Source organism: Nannospalax galili, unplaced genomic scaffold, assembly GCF_000622305.1.
Source record: "Nannospalax galili isolate Female #2095 unplaced genomic scaffold, S.galili_v1.0 scaffold646, whole genome shotgun sequence".
Taxonomy (NCBI): domain Eukaryota; kingdom Metazoa; phylum Chordata; class Mammalia; order Rodentia; family Spalacidae; genus Nannospalax; species Nannospalax galili.
The window spans coordinates 3,691,667-3,710,246 of record NW_008355279.1 but is presented as its reverse complement, the minus strand read 5'-3'; the positions used below and the strand labels follow the sequence as shown (position 1 = coordinate 3,710,246).

The window sequence follows — 18,580 nt, the reverse complement described above, 5'->3', positions numbered from 1 at the left end:
TTTAAATGCAGCACTTGGGAGGCAGAGGCAGGCGGATCTTTGTGAGATCAAGGCCAGCCTGGTCTACATAGAGAGTTCTAGGGCCAGCTGAGGCCACAGGGCGACCCTGTCTGAAGAAGACCAAACAAACAAATAAAACCTTGAACTAGTTTGCCTTCCTGATAGTTATCAACACTTATAAAGCATTATGCTTTATGAAGGAGTCTAATGACTGTTCTGTTTCTTTGAATTATCTCCTCTGAGTTTTATTTGGGGTGATTTGATTAAAAGACCTATAACTATAATTGGAGTTAGGGTTGGGAGGGGGCGAGGTGAGATTTAATTCTGTAGTTTATCAATTTTAGTGATACTGGGAAGACTTTTGACCATTCCAGCTCCTTTTTCACAGTGCTTTCTCCTGCTCTGGATTTCTTTTGCAGTTTCCGAGGCCAACTTGCAAGAAAATGATACAAAAATAGAAGTAGATGAAGTCTTTTGGAAAACAAGGATTGTACCAATTTTGCATGAATTAGAAAAGGGTAAAACAACAGTTCTTGTTTAAAATTTAAAAAAAAATCTGTGTTTATTTATATGGTCCCTATTGCCCTGATGTTTTGGTATACTTTGACCATTTATGTGAATATGTTGAAAAACAAATGATGTTATATATTTACTTATCTAATAATGTGCATGCTAAATATTATGTAAACCAAATTATTAGTGAGTAAAATTATACTTTTAATGTACTGGAGAGCCAAGTTCTAAAATTCTCCCCTAGTACAAATGAGTGATCACTTCTGCTCAGGAAAATGCTGGTTTGACCTCTCCAGGGAGACTATTCACATTCTAGAAAGTCAAAGAGGAAAGCAGACCTCAGGCCTCTGGAACTGAATGAGTCACACAGCCTCGTCATCAAGAGCTGTGCCCATGGCTTTGTTGATTCTTGCTATTCCCGAAGTTGAGTATGTCTGCCAGGATGCCACTCATTGCTCAAGAAGTAGCCTAGAGAGCCAGGCCTAGTGGCACTCGCCTTTAATCCCAACACTTGGGAGGCAGAGGCAGGTAGATCTCTGTGAGTTTAAGGCCAGCCTTGTCTACACAGCAAATTCCAGGCCAGCTTGGGCTACAGGGAGACCCTGTCTCAAAAAGACCAAAAACAACAACAACAAAAAAGTGGCCTGGTTGTATCCTGTCCAGCACTCTGGAGTGAAGGCCTACAATGAGTGTCCCTGTGACTGTATGGGAAGCTGCTCAGGGGATGCTCCTCACCTTCTTCATCTTGCAGTTCCTTAGATACTCCATTTGAGAAAGCAAACCAGGCTCCTCTGAACCTGTGGTCATAACGCCAGAGTCAGCCCAGCGCCTGGTGCCATGTGCACAATAGACCCTCAGTGGAACTTGAGTGAATGCTTCTTGGATGCATGACCAGCATGACAGCCCTCAGAAGATACTCCAGGAGACATAGGGAAATGCATATTTGCAGCCTGCAAGCAGGGGGCTGGTGAAGAACAGCTGCTTCCTCAGCAGCCAGTGGCTTGTCTTTCAGTGGCTGCTGCTAGGCTGTGCTCTCCATAAGCTCTGGGCAGGCTTTCTGGTGCTGCTAATAACCAGGCGGATAGTGCTACATGTAAACTCTGTGTGCTCAAGGATGAATGAAACTAGATTACTTCGAAAGCTCTATAGCCCTAAGTCTTGGGAATATGAATGTGACTTTTTCCCTGGAGTTAACTATTTTCACCCTCCTTTTAGCTATCAGCTTATCTTTGGACTCTTCCATTAGGGAATGAGTGCAAATGTAATGAGAACAGTGAGCCAGGCTAGGGTTAAAAATCATTTGGAGACCTTCAGCTGGGAGGTCTACCTTGGAAGATAGATCTTCCACCTGAAGGGTTTTAGGAGGATGCCTGGCACTCTGCCCACCACAGACACTAACAGCAAATTTAGGGCACCATTGAGTTTGGAGGTTGAAATGGAAATGAGTGTTCTCCTTAGAACAGACCTGCAGTCCTAGCACTTGAGAAGCTGTGAGTTCAAGACCCATCTGAATTACATAGCAAGACTGTGTCAAAAAGAAAACAAGCAAACAAAACACTGCAATACCACATCTTTCTCCCTAGACAAATATAAGAACAGCAAATAGTATCGACTCCGGTACTTGACACCTTGCAGTTCTTCAGAACTTCTTTTGATCTAATTTTAGACTTATAGAAAAGTGGCAAAGAAAGTAATAAAAAACAATCCCATTTGCTCTTGTCCCAGAATCTCCCAATATTAATATTTTATCATATCTCTTTGGCATAACCTCCTTTTCTATTTTTCTCTCCCTTCTCTTTTTCCCCTTTCCCCCTTCTCTCTTTCTCTGCCTCTACACACACACACACACACACACACACACAAACACACACACACACACACAAACACACACAAACACACACAGAGTTTTTTTTGGTTGTTGTTTCTAGAACTTTTTGAGAATGAGTTGCTAACATGTTCAAGGCCAGCCTCCACTACATAGTGAGCCCTATCTCAAAATGAAACAAACAAAAACAAAAACAAAAAAACCCAAGCCTATATTCCTAAATACTTTGGCTTGTGATTTTTGTTGTTGTTTGCTTATTTATGTGTTTGTTTACTTGTTTACAGAAACAAGGGTATTCTGTTCTCTTCCATATCTGGAAATTACCATATAATACTATACAGATTTTGCCTTCACTTTATTAAAATATCCTTATCATTTCCTTTGTAGATAAAGAAAGCCCCAGACATGTTCCAATCATCTGTAACATCTCTTTCATGATCCTGATACAAGTGAGGAGCATAGGTCATTTGTTGTGCAGGCTGTCCCACAAATCAGGTTTACCTGGTGTTTTCTCATGATAAGACCTAGGTTGGGCCTTTGGAGCAGGTTTACATGCATGGTTATGCACTCTCTGTTATGCCTCATGGCACAAGGCCCATTACACTGACCTTGTTGGAGCCATAAACTTGTATCCTTTGGTCAGGTGGTGCATACCAGGCTTGTCCTCTGTATAACTGGGTTTTCCCTTTGTGGTTAGTGAATGCTTCCCCGAAGAAGTTACCTGGAGATTATATTGCTCTCTATTACTCTGCAAACTTGTACTAGCTTCAGCCCATTAATAACCTCAACAGATCTTATAATATCTGTTGAGGCTGTGTGACTTTTTGTTTTGCTTTACTTTGAGGCTTTTGCTTTTGAAGGCAGGGCCTCCAAATATGTCCCAGACTGACCTTGAACTTGGGATCTTCAGACCTCAGTCTCTAGAGTGCTGGTATTACAGGTATGCATCACCATGCCTGACTACATGTGGCATTATAACTATGACAGCCAACTTGTTAGTATAGAGGGTTTACTTGAGCAATAGTTTAAACTTTGGTCCTAGAGCTTTCCTTTTTATTTCTCTCTGAGCTAAAACAGTTAATCTTGATAGAACCCAAGTAGTTTAAAGAGTATAAGGCAAAGTGTTAGAAAAATACCTTGAGGTCCATCCATTGCCAGAGCGTGGCCTAGAACCTGGACTCGGGGATTGTGAAGAAAGTGCCAGTTGCAGAAGAATAAAACAATATAACAAAAGTGCTTCACACAATAGAGTTTAGGTTTTTCTCTTTATTTAAGGTTGGTCTAATTCATTTCCTATCAGTTCATTTATTTAAGTGCATAACTGGAAGGCTTTGGAAGTTATTTAGCTATTGAGGTTTAAACTTTTTTTCCTAGGCATTATTGTTGAAAGAGCTAAAATGGCCTGAGTCACTTCCTTCTGCAGGCACATACTTCCTCCGTGCCAGAGTCTAAGCGCATTGTGGTCTTTATTTAAGATTTGTCCCCTACTTTTAAATTCTGTGACGGATAGACTCTATCAGAGACGGTATTTTCAAGTGCACTCTCCCTCGGGCCCTCCTGTCCCCTGGTGTTCCTTGGTGAGTGCTGCTTTTTGTGTTCCCTTGTGCCAATTTTTGGGCCACTTTCGAGACTTAACGTTCATTGGAATCATAATAATAAAATGAAATGCTCTAGGTCTCCTCATTCCTAACTAAATACTTTAAAAATTTTTTTCCTCTTTAATAATAATGGTGGATTTGATGATATTTTGAGCTTTTATTCTGTGAGCACTTTTTTTTCAGATGACAGTCATTCTTAAAGGAAAACATAATTCCTTGTTTTTAATCAACAGATATATTAGAAAATGAATCTGTATGAAATCAAGTTGTAGACTGTGTGCATAGTAATCTCACTCTACCATGCAGTTTTGGTAGAAAGGCATGTCAGGCATCTTTACTCATTTAAAGCATGCCACCTGTACATAGCATACCACATGCATTCATATGTGAAGAATAAGTTGCAGCACAAGGCACTGTTTGCTGAAAGCTGGAATCGTGCGTCTTTTTTGAAGGAACTATGCTGAAAAGGAGTGAAAGCAGAGACACAAGTGGTATGCTTCTGTAGGTTGGATAGAGCACAGGTTGTGGTGGGGGCTGCTTGGAAAGGAGACCAAGGGAAAGACTTTGTGTTCTAGATAAGCCAACTGACTGATTAGTAAATAAGTCAGTGTAGGAGATGGGTCAAAGAGATGGAAAAAGTCAAGAAATTGAAGTGATATGAAAAGGGAAAATAGAGTCCAGAGATTTGGAGATGTCTGGGGGATAGCCATGGGGTTTTTACTTATACTGTCTGTGTTTGACATACTTGAAAACTTAACTAATGAGTAAGTGCTGTATTCTCTCTTTCCTCTGACAGAAGAAAACATTGAAACAATGTGTGCTGCTTGCACACAACTCCATCATGCTTTACAGGAAGGAAGCATGCTTGGAAATAAGTTTAAGAGAAGAAGTGTTCTCCTGAAGACCCTCTATAAACTAGTGGATGTTGGCTCAGACTCGCTGAGCCTTAAACTTGCAAAAATTATCCTAGCGGTAAGTTTGCCTTTCTCCTTTCTAGCAGATGGTCCCCCTCCATGCTTCATTAAATGATTTGTTTGTAAATATTGTGAAAAGATTTTTTAAATGCAGTGTGTTTGTTTAGAACCTTAGAAAATGAAGGTAATAAACTAGAATCCCAGATTTTAACTAGAAAATAATACCTGAAGACCTAAGACTGAGTAGGAAATATTCCAACACACTTACATTTGGGCTGGGCCTAGATTTTATTGTACTAGGAAAAGAGAAAAAAAGGGAAAACAAGAAAAAAAAAAAGGAGCTGGAGAGATGGCTCAGTGGTTAAGAGCACTGATGGCTCCTGCAGAGGACCCAGGTTCAGTTTCCAGCTCCCATATGGCGGTTAACAACCATCTGCAACGCCAGCTTCAGGGGATTTAACACCTTCTTCGGGCCTCCATGGGCATTGCACACATACAATACACATATGCATGCAGACAAAACACTCAAACACACAAATTAAAAATAAATCTTAAAAAAAAAGAAAAAAGAAAAAAGTAAGGATAGCAAACATATTTAAGCCAGTTGTTCCAGTAACTTGACTGAGAGAAGTCTGGGACAGTGCAGGCCATGATCTCTGCCCTGTGGTTCCTGCTGGCAGCCTGACTGTCTTATGGGTTAAGAAACAAAGTAATGGGGCTGGAGAGATGGCTCAGAGATTAAGAGCACTGACTATTCTTGCAGAAGACCAGGGTTCAATTCCCAGCACCCACATGGTGGCTAACAACCACCTGTAACTCCAGCTTCAAGGAATATGTTGCTCTCCCTGTCCTCCTTGAGCATTGTACAACATGGATGCACTTGCATACATGCACACAATACACACATACATATAAAATAAAAATAAAGAAAAAAAAATTTTTAAAGAAAAAACAAAGTAATTTGGACCCCAGACACAAGGGCCAGGTGCTTTGTGAACCAGTGTGAAAGAGGAAACCAGCTGCCTGTGGTCACCGGAAGGCCCCTTGGTGGTCATAGAAGGCTCCTGCAAAGTGTTAAAAAAAAAAAAGACCACACACCAAGTAAGTCTGTAGCAACTCAGCCTAGAACAAAACAATAGCATTGTTTGAAGGGAGAGCTTTGTTGTCCCAGCCATAAACAGTTGGAACCAAAAGATAAGCCATAACCATTATGGAATGTTCTAAGAAAGCCGCAAAACAAGTGAATGAGCTTTGTTTACCTACCTGGTTCCATAAAAGTAAAAGCTTTCTGTTCACACCCATCACTCATACAATTTAAGACCATGAAGCTCACAGTGAAGGGAAGTGTAGTGAAGTGTTCGACTTGCCTTATTTTGATAATGAAGTCTTTCAGAAACAGAGTATTCTAACTACATTTGCTATGTAATTTCAGGTGGAGACTCCATGCTGTTTAGCCACCATCCTAAATTAATCATTCTCTTTTTAGAAATTGGGATATGTGACTCAGTACAATGTGTCTTTGAAATAGTGATTTCATTCTAGGACTCTCTTGATGGAGCTGCCCTGGGCAGGACCAGGCTACCAGCACCCAGGGACTGACTTTGCCTTTTCATCTGGAGTCTAGACATTTTGTTCCATACCAAGCCAGAAAAGAAGAAAAAGAAAAAGAATGAAGCATGAATCTACTAATGCTTTGCAGGGAAAACATTACCTTGGTTATTGATGGTGTCGTGCAAATCAGTTATATATATAGCACACTTTAACTATGTTGGGGCAGCAGGCTGAGCCGTCCACCAGGTAGTGAAGTCTTTCTGAACTAGATATTGAGTAGGTAAAGTTCCCTCTGTGACACTGCCTGTCCCGTTAAGTCCAGGCTGTTAAGTACAGGGTTGGGTAGGTTGGTGCCCCAGAGCCACCAGGTCAGAAGGACCTTCAAAGCTATCAAATCCAGCTTCCTATCTGCTGCTTGACTCTCCTGTAACATGCCAGGGAAGATCCTGTTTAGCTGAGGCCTTCAGATGGGATTCTAAATAAATTCTCAAGATGGAACTGGAGAGCTGGCACTTGCTGCTCTTCCAGAGGACTCAAGTTCAGTTCCTAGTACCCACATGACTCACAACCACCTGTGACTCCAGTTCCAGGGGTCCCAACACCCTCTTTTGGCCTTCTTGGGCACTGTATATATGTGGTACACATACGTACATGTAGGCGAAACACTCATACATAAAAAGTAAGACTAAAGCCAGGCGTTTGTGGCACACGTCTTTAATCCCTGTACTCGGGAGGCAAAAGCAGGTGGATTTCTGTGAATTTGAGGCCAGCCTGGTCTGCATAGTGAGTTCCAGGTCAGCTGGGGCTACAGGGAGACCCTGTCTCAAAAAGACTCCCCCCAAAACAGAATAAATAAAATCTTAAAGAAATTCCCAAGAGACCATATTGTAAGAACTGTGGAAGAAAAGGTTAGTGACGGCTAAAGATACACAGAGCTGAAAACTCATCACCACTTCTCTTCTTGCCAGTATTTATTCTATCAAGCACCAGTTTGAAATTGTAATTCAATCATGTAATATTATTTATAGTTCAAAACATTCAGCAAGTATGTGAGTTGTTCTGATTTCTTGAATTCTTTGGCTAAATGGAGATCTGCCAGACAGCCATTTTAATTTTAACCTTTTCTTTTAAAAGAATCTTATGAAAATACGTCAGTCTATATTAAGATTGTTTAAAGAATACAAACACATAGACACAATATGATTGTGTCTATATTCTGAAGGGGTAAAAAGTCTAGCATCCTTTGTAGAGGGAAAAAAGCCAGAAAGAATTGTCAGTACATCATTCATGATTAGATACAGTAGGAGGGCAGAAGTGATTTCAAACTTTAACTTGAATTTGCCAAAGAAAGTAGCTTTTTTTGGTTTTGGTTTGTTTCTTAAGGCAGGATCTCACTATGCAGACCTGGCTGGCCTTGAACTCACTATGTAGACCAAACTGGCCTCAAACTCAGAGATCTGCCTGTCATTACCTCCCATGTACTAGGATTAATGATGTTAATTCATTTATTTGCGGTATTTTGTCAGGGTTAGAGCACGTGCTATATACCACTAAGAGGAGTTAGTCAAGGTTTTGTCCTCAAGGACTCCCAGTGGAGATAGTCAGCTGACTCAAATGTTTCCCCAAATCTTCTACATCCTGCATTTCCACACATGTGATCTCTGAGGTCTCTCAGACTGAAATGTGCAGTGAATAATGCCCTGGAGAGTTGTTAAAATGCAGGTTCTGGCTCAATGGTGTGGTCGGCCTGAGTCTTCACATTCCTAGCACATAATGATGTGGTGAGCGATAGCTCTGAGGCCTATCTGAGGCCACTGTTCTCTCAACTGCAGAGCAGGGATGACACCTAATGGGTGAAGTTCTCCGAGATCACTTGTGCAAAGGGCTCAGAACAGGAGGGGCAGGTGCAGACCCTTGGCTGGGCTCCCTCCCTCTGCCCTAGCCACAAGCAACCTGCCCTTCTGTCTATCTCCTTCAGGGAACAGCTGAGCCAGGAACAGTTAAGTACTCAGTAAATATTTATGGATCTCACATGATCAATCTTTAACAAATAGGTCTACATAGCCTATTATCTTATTTAAAAATTAACCAAAAACTCAGTAAGCAATTTTAGAGATATCCTTAACGGTAGTTTTTAATCGTAAAATAGTGAGCCTTATGCCATCATTTTTACACAGAAGTATTTATTTGTTTAGATGACTTCATGCCTACAAACATATTTTATACTGTTACAATAAGAGCACATAATATTCACATCCAACCCAGAAATTATAGATGTTTTTCTTTTTAAGGGTAGTATTCCACCCAGCAAGATGGCTCAGCAAGTAAAGGTGCTTGCCTACAAGTCTGATGACTGGAGCTTGATGTCCAGGACCCACATGGTGGAAGGAGAAAACTGATTCCTGCACACATGTATCTTGACAAACTCGTATGCACACATACACACACACGTGTGTGCGCACACACATACACACACATGCCACCCACCCACAAATAAATAAATAAATAAATAAATAAATAAATAAATAAATAAATATAATTTTTTTCCAAAAAGTAGTATTCACAGTTATTCTTTTTTGTGCATCCTTGATTTGAATAGTTTTTTCTGTTCCATAATTTGTTAGTCTATTCCCTAATATCTAACATTTTATTTTTTTACTGCTTTAGATCAATACATAGGTAATTTAGACCTTTGATTGAGCTAGTCAGCCTATACTCTATTTTTATAAAAGAAAGCTTACTTAGTGTCTTGTACTTAATTGACTTAGATATTTTTGTATGATTTAGAAGATAATTTTCAACTTTAAATATTAGTGATTATCAAAAAGTACTCCAGAAATATCCTTAAAAGTAAACAAAGGTATGATCTAATCAAAAGGACTGGGCATGGTGGCACACATTTAATCCTAGCATCCCAGGGGCAGAGACAGGCAGATCATTATGAGTTCAAGGCCAGCCTGTTCTACATTGCAAGTTTCAGGCCAACCAGTGCTACATTAAAAAACAGATATTAGTTTTACATTCTCTTTTATACAAATGGCAAAGGGGACTTTTTTTTCTTTTTTCTTTCCTTCACTCCTATAATAGATTCTTTTCTAAGTTAGTTTAATCTGAACTTTTGGTATCCCTCTTCCTTTACTTTGTGCTTTAAAGAAATTACTCCATTTAATTAAATTTATTGACGTTGTGCTGCCCCCTTTCTTCCTCATTTGGTCTTTTAAGAGTAACTAATAACTTTACATATAAATGTAAAACACTTCATAGTAAGAAATAAATGTTTGTTAATGTTTTTACTCTAAAGTCATTTGCATTGTATAATTGAATTAATTAGATATTATAGGTGACATCCAAGTTGTCCCTTTAGGACATTTGGCTATGTTTAAAAATATTCCTGTTGCACTTTTAATGTGGATGTTTGTGTTTTTAAAAAGTGGCATGAATTATTTTCCTTTGCAATAGAAACTAAGTGTTTTCTTTCTCTGCAGCTTAAAGTAAGTAGAAAGAATCTTTTGAATGTCTGCAAACTGATATTTAAAATCAGCAGGAGTGAGAAGAATGACTCTCTGATTCAGAAGGACAACATCCTGGGTGAGTTTCCTTCAGTGCTGCCCTGGAGCGGATGTTATGCCTAAAGCAGGGCTGGAGGGATTGTTCAGTGGTTAGAGCACTGGCGGCTCTTGCAGAGAACCCGGGTTGGGTTCCCAGCACCCACATGACTGCTAAGAACCATCCATAACTCCAGCTCCAGGGGATCCAGTACCCTTTTCTGGCCTCATCTGGCATTGCATTCATGTGGTCCACTTACATGTAACATGCAGGCAAAACACTCATACACATAAGATAAAAATAGAGTTCTTTAAAAAACTTTAAAAGCCTGGAGAGAAAAATGAGAGTTAATGGTAGCAAGGATACTTTATTTCAAGGAAAATGCAGAAGCTGTGCTGCTTATGTTGCTCATCTTTCTGTTCCCACGTTCTGTTTAATGCATAATTTGGAGTGCAGTATGACAGAATTGGTTTTGGTTTTGCTCTTTTGATGCTTGTAGTGATATTGTATAGAAATTCATTTTCTAGACATGGATTTACTGTTAGAAAAAAAATACTTTAAAGCTTCTGACATACTCAAAGACTCTAGTCTCTTGATATAATAGAAATGAGTAAAAAATCCTGAGAAGCATATGCAGCTGTTATAGGAACCTGACATGGAAACATTGCAGATATGTAGCTACAGAAAAATAAATTTTTTTGAGACAGGGTCTCTCTGTAGCCGCAGCTAGCCTGGAACAGGCTATGTTGACCAGCCTGGCCACAACTTCAGAGATCCTCCTGCCTCTGTCTCCTAAATGGTGGGATTAAAGATGTGCGCCACCACACCCAGCTACATCTTATAGATATTAATGACCTAGCTGACAATGCCTAATTCTTAACATATCCCTAAGTGATAAAGAAGCTCCTAGAGTTAGCTAGGTGGAAATCTTTTAGGAATTAGTGCTTTTCATGTGGAGGATGCAGCACCATGGAAAGTTTGCAGCCCTTTTTTGGTAACAGGGGACAATGATCTCAACATCTTTTTATATCTCAGCAGACAGGGACAAAACCAGGGCTGAAAGAAAGATCTAACATTGCATCAGTTAACTGAGAATTATAGGCTGAAAATAGAGAAAGAATCTGGCAGATGATCCCTTTGACATTGTTACACGTCAATGTGATATATGCATTATAACCTTGTTAAAGTTGCTTGGATTACGTCTAAAGTTAGTAGCTGAATGTCATTTGGATCAATGCGTGTGTTTGTTTGGCTTTATGTTTTTACAGGACTGGGGATTGAATTTAGGGTGTCATGCATGTGAGGCAAGTGCTCTACCATTGAGCTACAGCCCCAGCCCTGTGGTTTTCTGGGCTTTTTTTTTTTTTTTTTCATTTTTGTTTGCTTTTGGAGACACAGACTCTCACTATATAGCCCAGTTCAGGCTGGCCTCAAATTCCTGGAAGATGTGTGCCACCATGCTTAGCTGGGTGGATATTCTTAAGTTGTCTTAGGAAAGGGTGAATTAGTTATATTCAAATTATACCTTTTGTAACTGAGATTTTTGTTTGTTTGCTTTATGGTTTGTTTTGTTTTGTTTTTAATCTCACTGTGTAGCCCCACCTGGCCTGGAACTCAGTATGTAGACCATTCCCAAACTGGCCTTGACCTCACAGCAATCACAGCAAACACTGCCTCCAGAGTGTGGGGATTAAAGGTGTGAGGTGCTGAGATTTTTTTTAAAAAGTTCCTATTGTGACTTATTTCCCATCAATAAAATATCAAGTTGGGATTTGTTGAAGTTTAACTCTTAGATTGCTTTATGAGTATTCTATAAGAACTTGAAATTTTTTTGTAACTAAAAAATAAAAGCTGGTAAATATTAGGAAGGGCAAGGAATGGCATTTGGTTAAAAGAATATTTTCTTAGTTGCATATGAATGTCACCTCTGCTCACTCTTCTGCTTCTATCACTATGCAGAGACTTGTCGTTGCCCAAAGCACACTTTGCTGCTCGAGTAATCCTTCATGAGCATTCGCCAGTAGCTCTGGGTGAACATATTTTACAAATTATATGCGAACATCTAATTTGGTGCCGTACTTAAACATTTACAGAAATTCATCTTTTTGGCAGAATCATTGTTGGAGGTGCTAAGAAGTGAAGACCTGCAAACGAACACTGAAGCTTTTCTCTACTGTATGGGGGCTCTGAAATTCATTTCCGGAAGTCCAGAATTTCTTAATGAAATGATCAGCAATGGTGCTGTGGAAATACTGACAGACTTGATAAAGCAGATGAATGAGAATGCTGAGAAATATGGGGCACGCTTGACCAATTCAGATCACTTGTTAGTCCAGGTGAGTATTTGGGAAGGTTAGATTGTAAAATGAGTTTTTGAGCATTTACTGTCTAAAAGAATAGCAGACGAGGTCCCTGAATCAGCTGGGAGTCTGTGGCCTCAGAGATTAGGGGTGGTGGTCGCTGCCCAGTGTGTGCCCTGTTCAGGCTATTCCAAGGCTTTTGGCAGAACCCTCTATATAGCTTGGAGATATCCACTTCCACTGCCCTGCAAAGAAAGCAGGTGGTCCTTGCCTAGAATTCCAGAACCTGGGAGCTGAAGGCAGGGGGATCAGGAGTTCAAGATCATCCTCAGCTTCAGAGTGAGTTGGAGGCCAGCCTCAGCTATTAGAGACCCAGGGAGGGAGGGCAGAAGGGAGGAAAGGAGGGAAGTGTGAGCTAGGTCTACTGGCACAGGTCTGTCAACCCACCTAATTGGGAGGCTGAGGCAGGAGAATTGAATCTGAGCAAGGCTGTGTCCCAAAATAGAAAATAAAAAGAAGGCTAAGGATGTAGGTCAGTGGTAAAGTGCTTGCCTAGCATGCACAAGACCCTGGGTTCAATCCTCAGAACAGGAAAAATAAATAAAGATGGAAACCGAAAGGAATGAAAAAGTTATACTTCTCTGCAAACAAGTTACACATTATGGTGAGAATTTTAGCAGGCAGATGAAACAGGCCCAGCCTGGAGATAGTTTGAAATTGGTAGCTAGTGCCAGGGCTCCAATCGGCAGTGACAAGCAGGTTACGGTATTGGTGGAGAGCTGTCATAGCTGTGTAGGTAGCACACCACACCGAGACTGCAGGAACACACATAACAAACCCAGAGAGAATTCATCTGACCAGAGCAGGAAGAAAAATTGTGTTCTGTATTAGAGTTTTATCACTGCTCTTGTGACAGATCAAATTTCAAGTTAAATTATTTCCACCAAAGCTTCTCTATCTCCCATTTCCTTTTTAGATGAGATTTTACCCTTAATAGCATTTGTATATCAAATAATAGCATCTTTGATGTCATAACTCACAGGATTTGAAATGTGCTTGTCAATTATTGAGGATTGATCGAGCTTTGGAATGCTCTAAGCCACTGGGTAAACATGTTAAAAATTAGATTTATACCCTGATTCAAGATGCTTAAAGTATTTATGATAATTATTAATTTCAGATTTTGGTTCTCCATTTAGAAGATTGTAAGCTTCTCTTTGGGTTATAAATGCAAGATTCCACTGGCATGCTGTATTTTGGCAAGGGAGGCCTATTTTTATTTTGACAGTATTTTGAATCATTCTACTTTTTTCTATATTGAAAATAGTTCTTTCTAATTGTATAGTGGTTATTATTCTTGTTAAAATGTAGGAAATATAAGGAAAAGTATAAAAATCACCTGAGCCAGGTATGGTGGCACACACCTGTAATCTTAGCACTTGGGAGGCTGAGGCAGGAGGATCAAGGTCACCCTATTTAGAAAAAAAATCACTTGAAATATATTTATCCTGAGATTCAATGGCATACCTCCAACATTTTGGCAAATGTGTTTTTGTGAATGTGCAAATAAATATAAAATTCTTGCTTTATATTGTGGAATCTGTATTTTTAATAGTTTGCTTTCTGTCACCCTCTTCTCTTTGGATTTCTGCATGTCCATTTTATGCTATTCACACTGATAGACTTAATACCTGTTAGTACACTCGCAGGTTTTAAAAGACAGGACAGTTAAACTCTCCTGTGTTATCTCTGTAGACTTATTTAATACTTTCTATAGCTGTAATAAGGATATACCTCAAATTTTCAACTGTTCTCATCCTGGGATGTTTACACCATTTTATTTTGTGTGGGAGATGTTTGAGACAGGGTCTCTCTGTGTAGCTCGGGCTGGTCTCAAGATCATGATCCTCCTTCCTCAGCTGCCTGAGTGCTGGGACTGTGAGTATGTGCCTCAACACCTGGACCCTTTTAAACTTTTGACGTCACAGCCTGGGAATTTTTGTCTGGTTGAAAAAGCCCTTTCCAACCTGTCGTATGTATGCGATCTCATTTTATATTGTATGTATAAAATTACTTGGTATAAAGAAACAATGAGTGCAACTGTGACCAAACATATTTCAAAAAACAAAAACAAAAACAAAAAAACACGAGGGCACTGGCTGGGCCTTGTTGGTCAGGATTATGATGTCAGCACTCAGGAGGTTGAAGCAAGAAGATTTCAAGTTCAAGGCCAGCTATATAACAAGTTGTTGTCTCAGAAAACAACCCCCATTATAAAAGAGGAAGAAATGGGATCTTTACTCTGTCATTTAGCTCAGAGCATTACAGCCTTTGTTCCCTTTTCCCTGGATTCGACATGCTCAGGAGCAGAGACTCACCGAGTCAGCTCCTGCATCTACTTCCCTGTAGGGGGTGCAATAGAACTTCATACTGCCCACCTCAGCCACATCACAGTTGGCTTAGTCATTATCTCCATTGCCTTCCCCTGAACCTGCCTAGGGTCTGGCATGGACAGACATTCTGTAAAGGACCACAGTCTGCACCCCACACACCCCATACCTCTGTCCTGCTAGAGAAAGTGAGCCCACTGTTGTCACCTCAGAGCTTGCCCTGCCGTCCTAACCAGTTGCCCTGTGTCAGTGATCACTGCATGTAGGCAGGAAGGAAACTTGTTTTAGGCTTTGTCATTTGCAGAATCCTGCCTGTAAACTGGATAGTCTCTCATATTTAATTAAAACAAAGAGATGGACGCCATAGCCTAAGACTATAAACCTACCACTTGAGAAGCTAAAACAGGAGGATCATGAGTTCAAGGCCAGCCAACCTGGGCCATATAACAAGACCTGTATATAAAAAAAAATTTGTTTTAAATCACAAAAAAAGAGGGGCTGGTATGATGGCTCAGCAGGTATAAGTACTCACCTCTAAGTGAGTTCAGTTTCTGATGGAAGGAGAGCACTGACTCCCACAAATTGTCCTCTGACCTCCACAGGCATGCTGGGGCAACCTCTCCATACTAAATAATAAATGCTTATTTTTTAAATCACAAAATGAAAAGAGACACTGTTTTATAAAAATCATAAAATAATAAAATGTAAGCAACGTGGCTTCACTGAAAAATGATGAAAAATTTACTCTCCTGAGTGTCTGATGAGGACAGACTTCACCAGCCAGTTCATGGACAAATGCAGCCAGACAGATCTGGCCAGGAGCAGAACTGTTTGTTCACACCAGCTTTCAGAACCGGGTAACTCCAGTATGTGAGACATTTTGAAAATTATCTTTGTTCAAGGAAAAAATAAGTTACTTGAGGTTTTAATAATAGAAGGATGATCTGAAAGAGCAAAAACGTGATGCCAGCAATAAATAAATAAATAAATAAATAAATAAATAAATAAATAAATAAATAAAACAAGCAGATGGCATGCACAGGGAAATCCTCAAAAACGTGATGCCAGCAATAAATAAATAAATAAATAAATAAATAAATAAAACAAGCAGATGGCATTGGATAGTCACTGTGCCACTTGCAAGCCAGAGACCCTCAGGAGGTTTGGCTCCCTTTCAAACTTTGTACATTGTTGCCTCTGGCACAGGACTAGAGTTGTCCTGTTCCCTAAAGCCACCCATTGGAGCCCATTGAATGAGAGGGAAACATCTGCACTTGGACCCTGAGGGTTGTAGAGTATTTGGGAAACTGGAATCAAGAGAAGATACTAAATACTTACATGGGGGATGCTGAAGATGAAGCACTATCAAGAGTAAGAGGTTCTGCGGGGAGTCTGGGAGGTAAGATTCATGGGGCCTCCCGTGCCAGGCTGTGGAGGAGAGTGACAGAAAAGTAAATGTGCACTGGCAGGACACCAAAAAGCAGGATGGTGATGGGAGGAGAATGTGTCCATTGTGTTAAGATCTCAGATGTATGTAGCCCCAATCAGGATCAGATGCTAGGGTGGTCATAATGGAGATGAAGGCATGGATGTGGCTGAAAAGCTCCTTCACAGCAGATGGGCTGACAGTGCTTTGGGGAAGTAGGCTAACATGTTGACGTTGCAGGCTTTTGTGCTGTGTATTATGTATGTGTACACATCTGTGAATGTATCTATGAATATGCAGGAGTGTATGGTCATCACTGCATGGGTAAGGCCAAGGGCAATCATTTCCCAAGTGTTGTGGGTGACTGCTTCATGCTAGGCTGTTCTGCTGGTGAGATGACAGTGGTCAACAGGGCACCTGCCAGCAGGGGCAATTTTTCAGTGATCCTCATAACCAGAGAATAGTACCCCATAAGTCACATTTCCAGTTCTGTGTGTCGAACACATCATAGCATTTTGACATTTTGACAGCACGAGATGCTCAGAGGCCCTGAGTGGCTCCCACCTGTGTGCTAAATTAGTACTCCCCATCTGGCAAAACTGAAGGCAGAAGTTGGTAAGAACAGGTGTAAAACTGGTTAAGCTGTGTGTTCACTGAATTCCAGAATACTTGGAGAGAGAGGAATATATACCAGCTAATAGGTCAGGCTCTGTGAGGTCTGTAGCAAATTGTCTCCCCAAGGGAGTAACAGACAGAAACAGATTAGTCAGGGTTGAGCTACAGTGGTGTTAGATTAGCAGGTGCTGTTAGTTTATCTTTGATCTTTAATGGACAACCAATGGAAATGCTTAGCCTAAGAACTGAGGGAGTAGGGGCTGGAGAGGTGGCTCAGTGGTTAAGAGCACTGGTTGCTCTTGCAGAGGACCTGGGTTTTGTTCCCAGCACCCATGTGGTGGCTAACAGCTGTCTCTAACTCCAGTTCCATGGGATATGCTGCCCTTTTCTGGCTTCTGCAGGCACCGTACACACGTGGTACACTCACCTTCATACAGGCAAAACACTCACTTTTTTTAAAGAAAAGAAGAAAGAAAGAAAAGCACTGGGGGAGTCCTGTCAGAAAGACTGACCTCTAGCTGGGCATGGTGAGGCTGATGTGTCTATAACTGTAAATAGCATGTGGGAGGCTGAGGCAGGAAGCACATGAGTTTGAGGCTACATAATGAGTCTGTTTGAAGCAAACTAAAAGGAGAACAAATACAAACAAGACCAAAAAGCTGGACTTCCATTATGTCCTTTCCTAGGGACCAAAGAAGTCTTTTGTCTCATTCAAGTTCACAGCCAGGCCCAAATCCCCCAGTTTATCATCTCTGTGTTAAGGCACACAAAGTTGCTTTGCTAGAATTAAAGTCTCAGGATTCTTGCATTTACCACTAGGTAACTTACAGGTATTTATCTGTTTAAAGCCAGACTGATTTGAACTTGCCTTCCTATTTTTTGATTCATTTGTATTTCCAAACTTCCTTCTGGCCCCTACCCCCAGCCTTCTAGGCAAACACTCTGTCACAGAGCTATGCCCCCAGCCCAGCTCATTCGGTTTTGTAATCAAACCTTAGAGAATTGCATGCTTTCCCTCCTTCAGTCAGACAGGCCATTTTTGAAGTCAGAAGTATCCCACAGCATGGTTTGTGTGGTCTCCCCTTTTCTGCTCAGCTCTGCACTCAGCCTCTAAGTTGTGGGTGTCTCTCCAGAGACACATCCCCTAGTTCGGTTCCCAGGTCAAGTTCTCTTTTCCTCGGTGAGCTCTGAGAAAGGCCAGTCTTCCTTCCCTAGCACCTTAGCAGCTGCAGCTCCTTCCCTTCAACATTTTAGATTTTGGGGAAAATACAATTATTAAAGAGTTGATAATTAAGCAGGAAAAGAGAATAAGGCATTTCTTTTTCTTTTAGTTTTTAATTAATGTATTTTTATTCTATGTGTGTGTGTTTTTGCATGTGTGCTGGTTGTTTTGCTTAGATTGAGATTCAATTTATATGTGCTGTGGTGCTTAGGTCTTGAACATTTGGTGAATTTGATGTAAGTAGACAGGCACACGATGCCCTTATTGTACCCAGGAGCCTTCTTCACCTCACAAATCTCCTCCCCAGTAATCACCTATCTCCCACCCCTCAGAGGGACTGGTTTTTCTGAGTCCTTTTACCATAGCTAAGCTCTCCCTGTTTTAAAACTCAATATAAATGGATGTACTGTGTGTGCTTTTTTGTGTGGCTGGCCCTTTTTTAAACTTTTATTTTTAACTAAGTATAAATTCACAAGATGTTGCAAAAATAGTACAGAGAGGTCCTGTGTACCCATCATCCAGCTTCCCCAGTGGTGGCATCTTATATAACAATAGGACATTATCAAACCCAGGAAATTAGTGGGGCATGACTTAGAGTACTTCAGCTGTTCATTTTGCTTAGCATGCTGTTCCTGAAACTTTGATGGGGAGGTGGGGTCCTAATCCATGATATTGGTTGC

At 40.6% G+C, this 18,580-nt stretch overlaps 1 protein-coding gene across 1 annotated transcript in view; it reads left to right on the top strand.

The window, feature by feature from the left end:
* Armc2 (armadillo repeat containing 2) overlaps window positions 1-18,580 on the top strand; it is a 123,466-nt gene that overhangs the window by 51,862 nt on the left and 53,024 nt on the right. Inside the window, exons 7-10 of the mRNA XM_008852442.2 lie at window positions 420-518; window positions 4,733-4,908; window positions 9,887-9,989; window positions 12,060-12,283. Of these exons, the coding sequence (XP_008850664.1) occupies window positions 420-518; window positions 4,733-4,908; window positions 9,887-9,989; window positions 12,060-12,283 (602 nt within the window). The remainder of the gene's footprint in view (window positions 1-419; window positions 519-4,732; window positions 4,909-9,886; window positions 9,990-12,059; window positions 12,284-18,580) is intronic.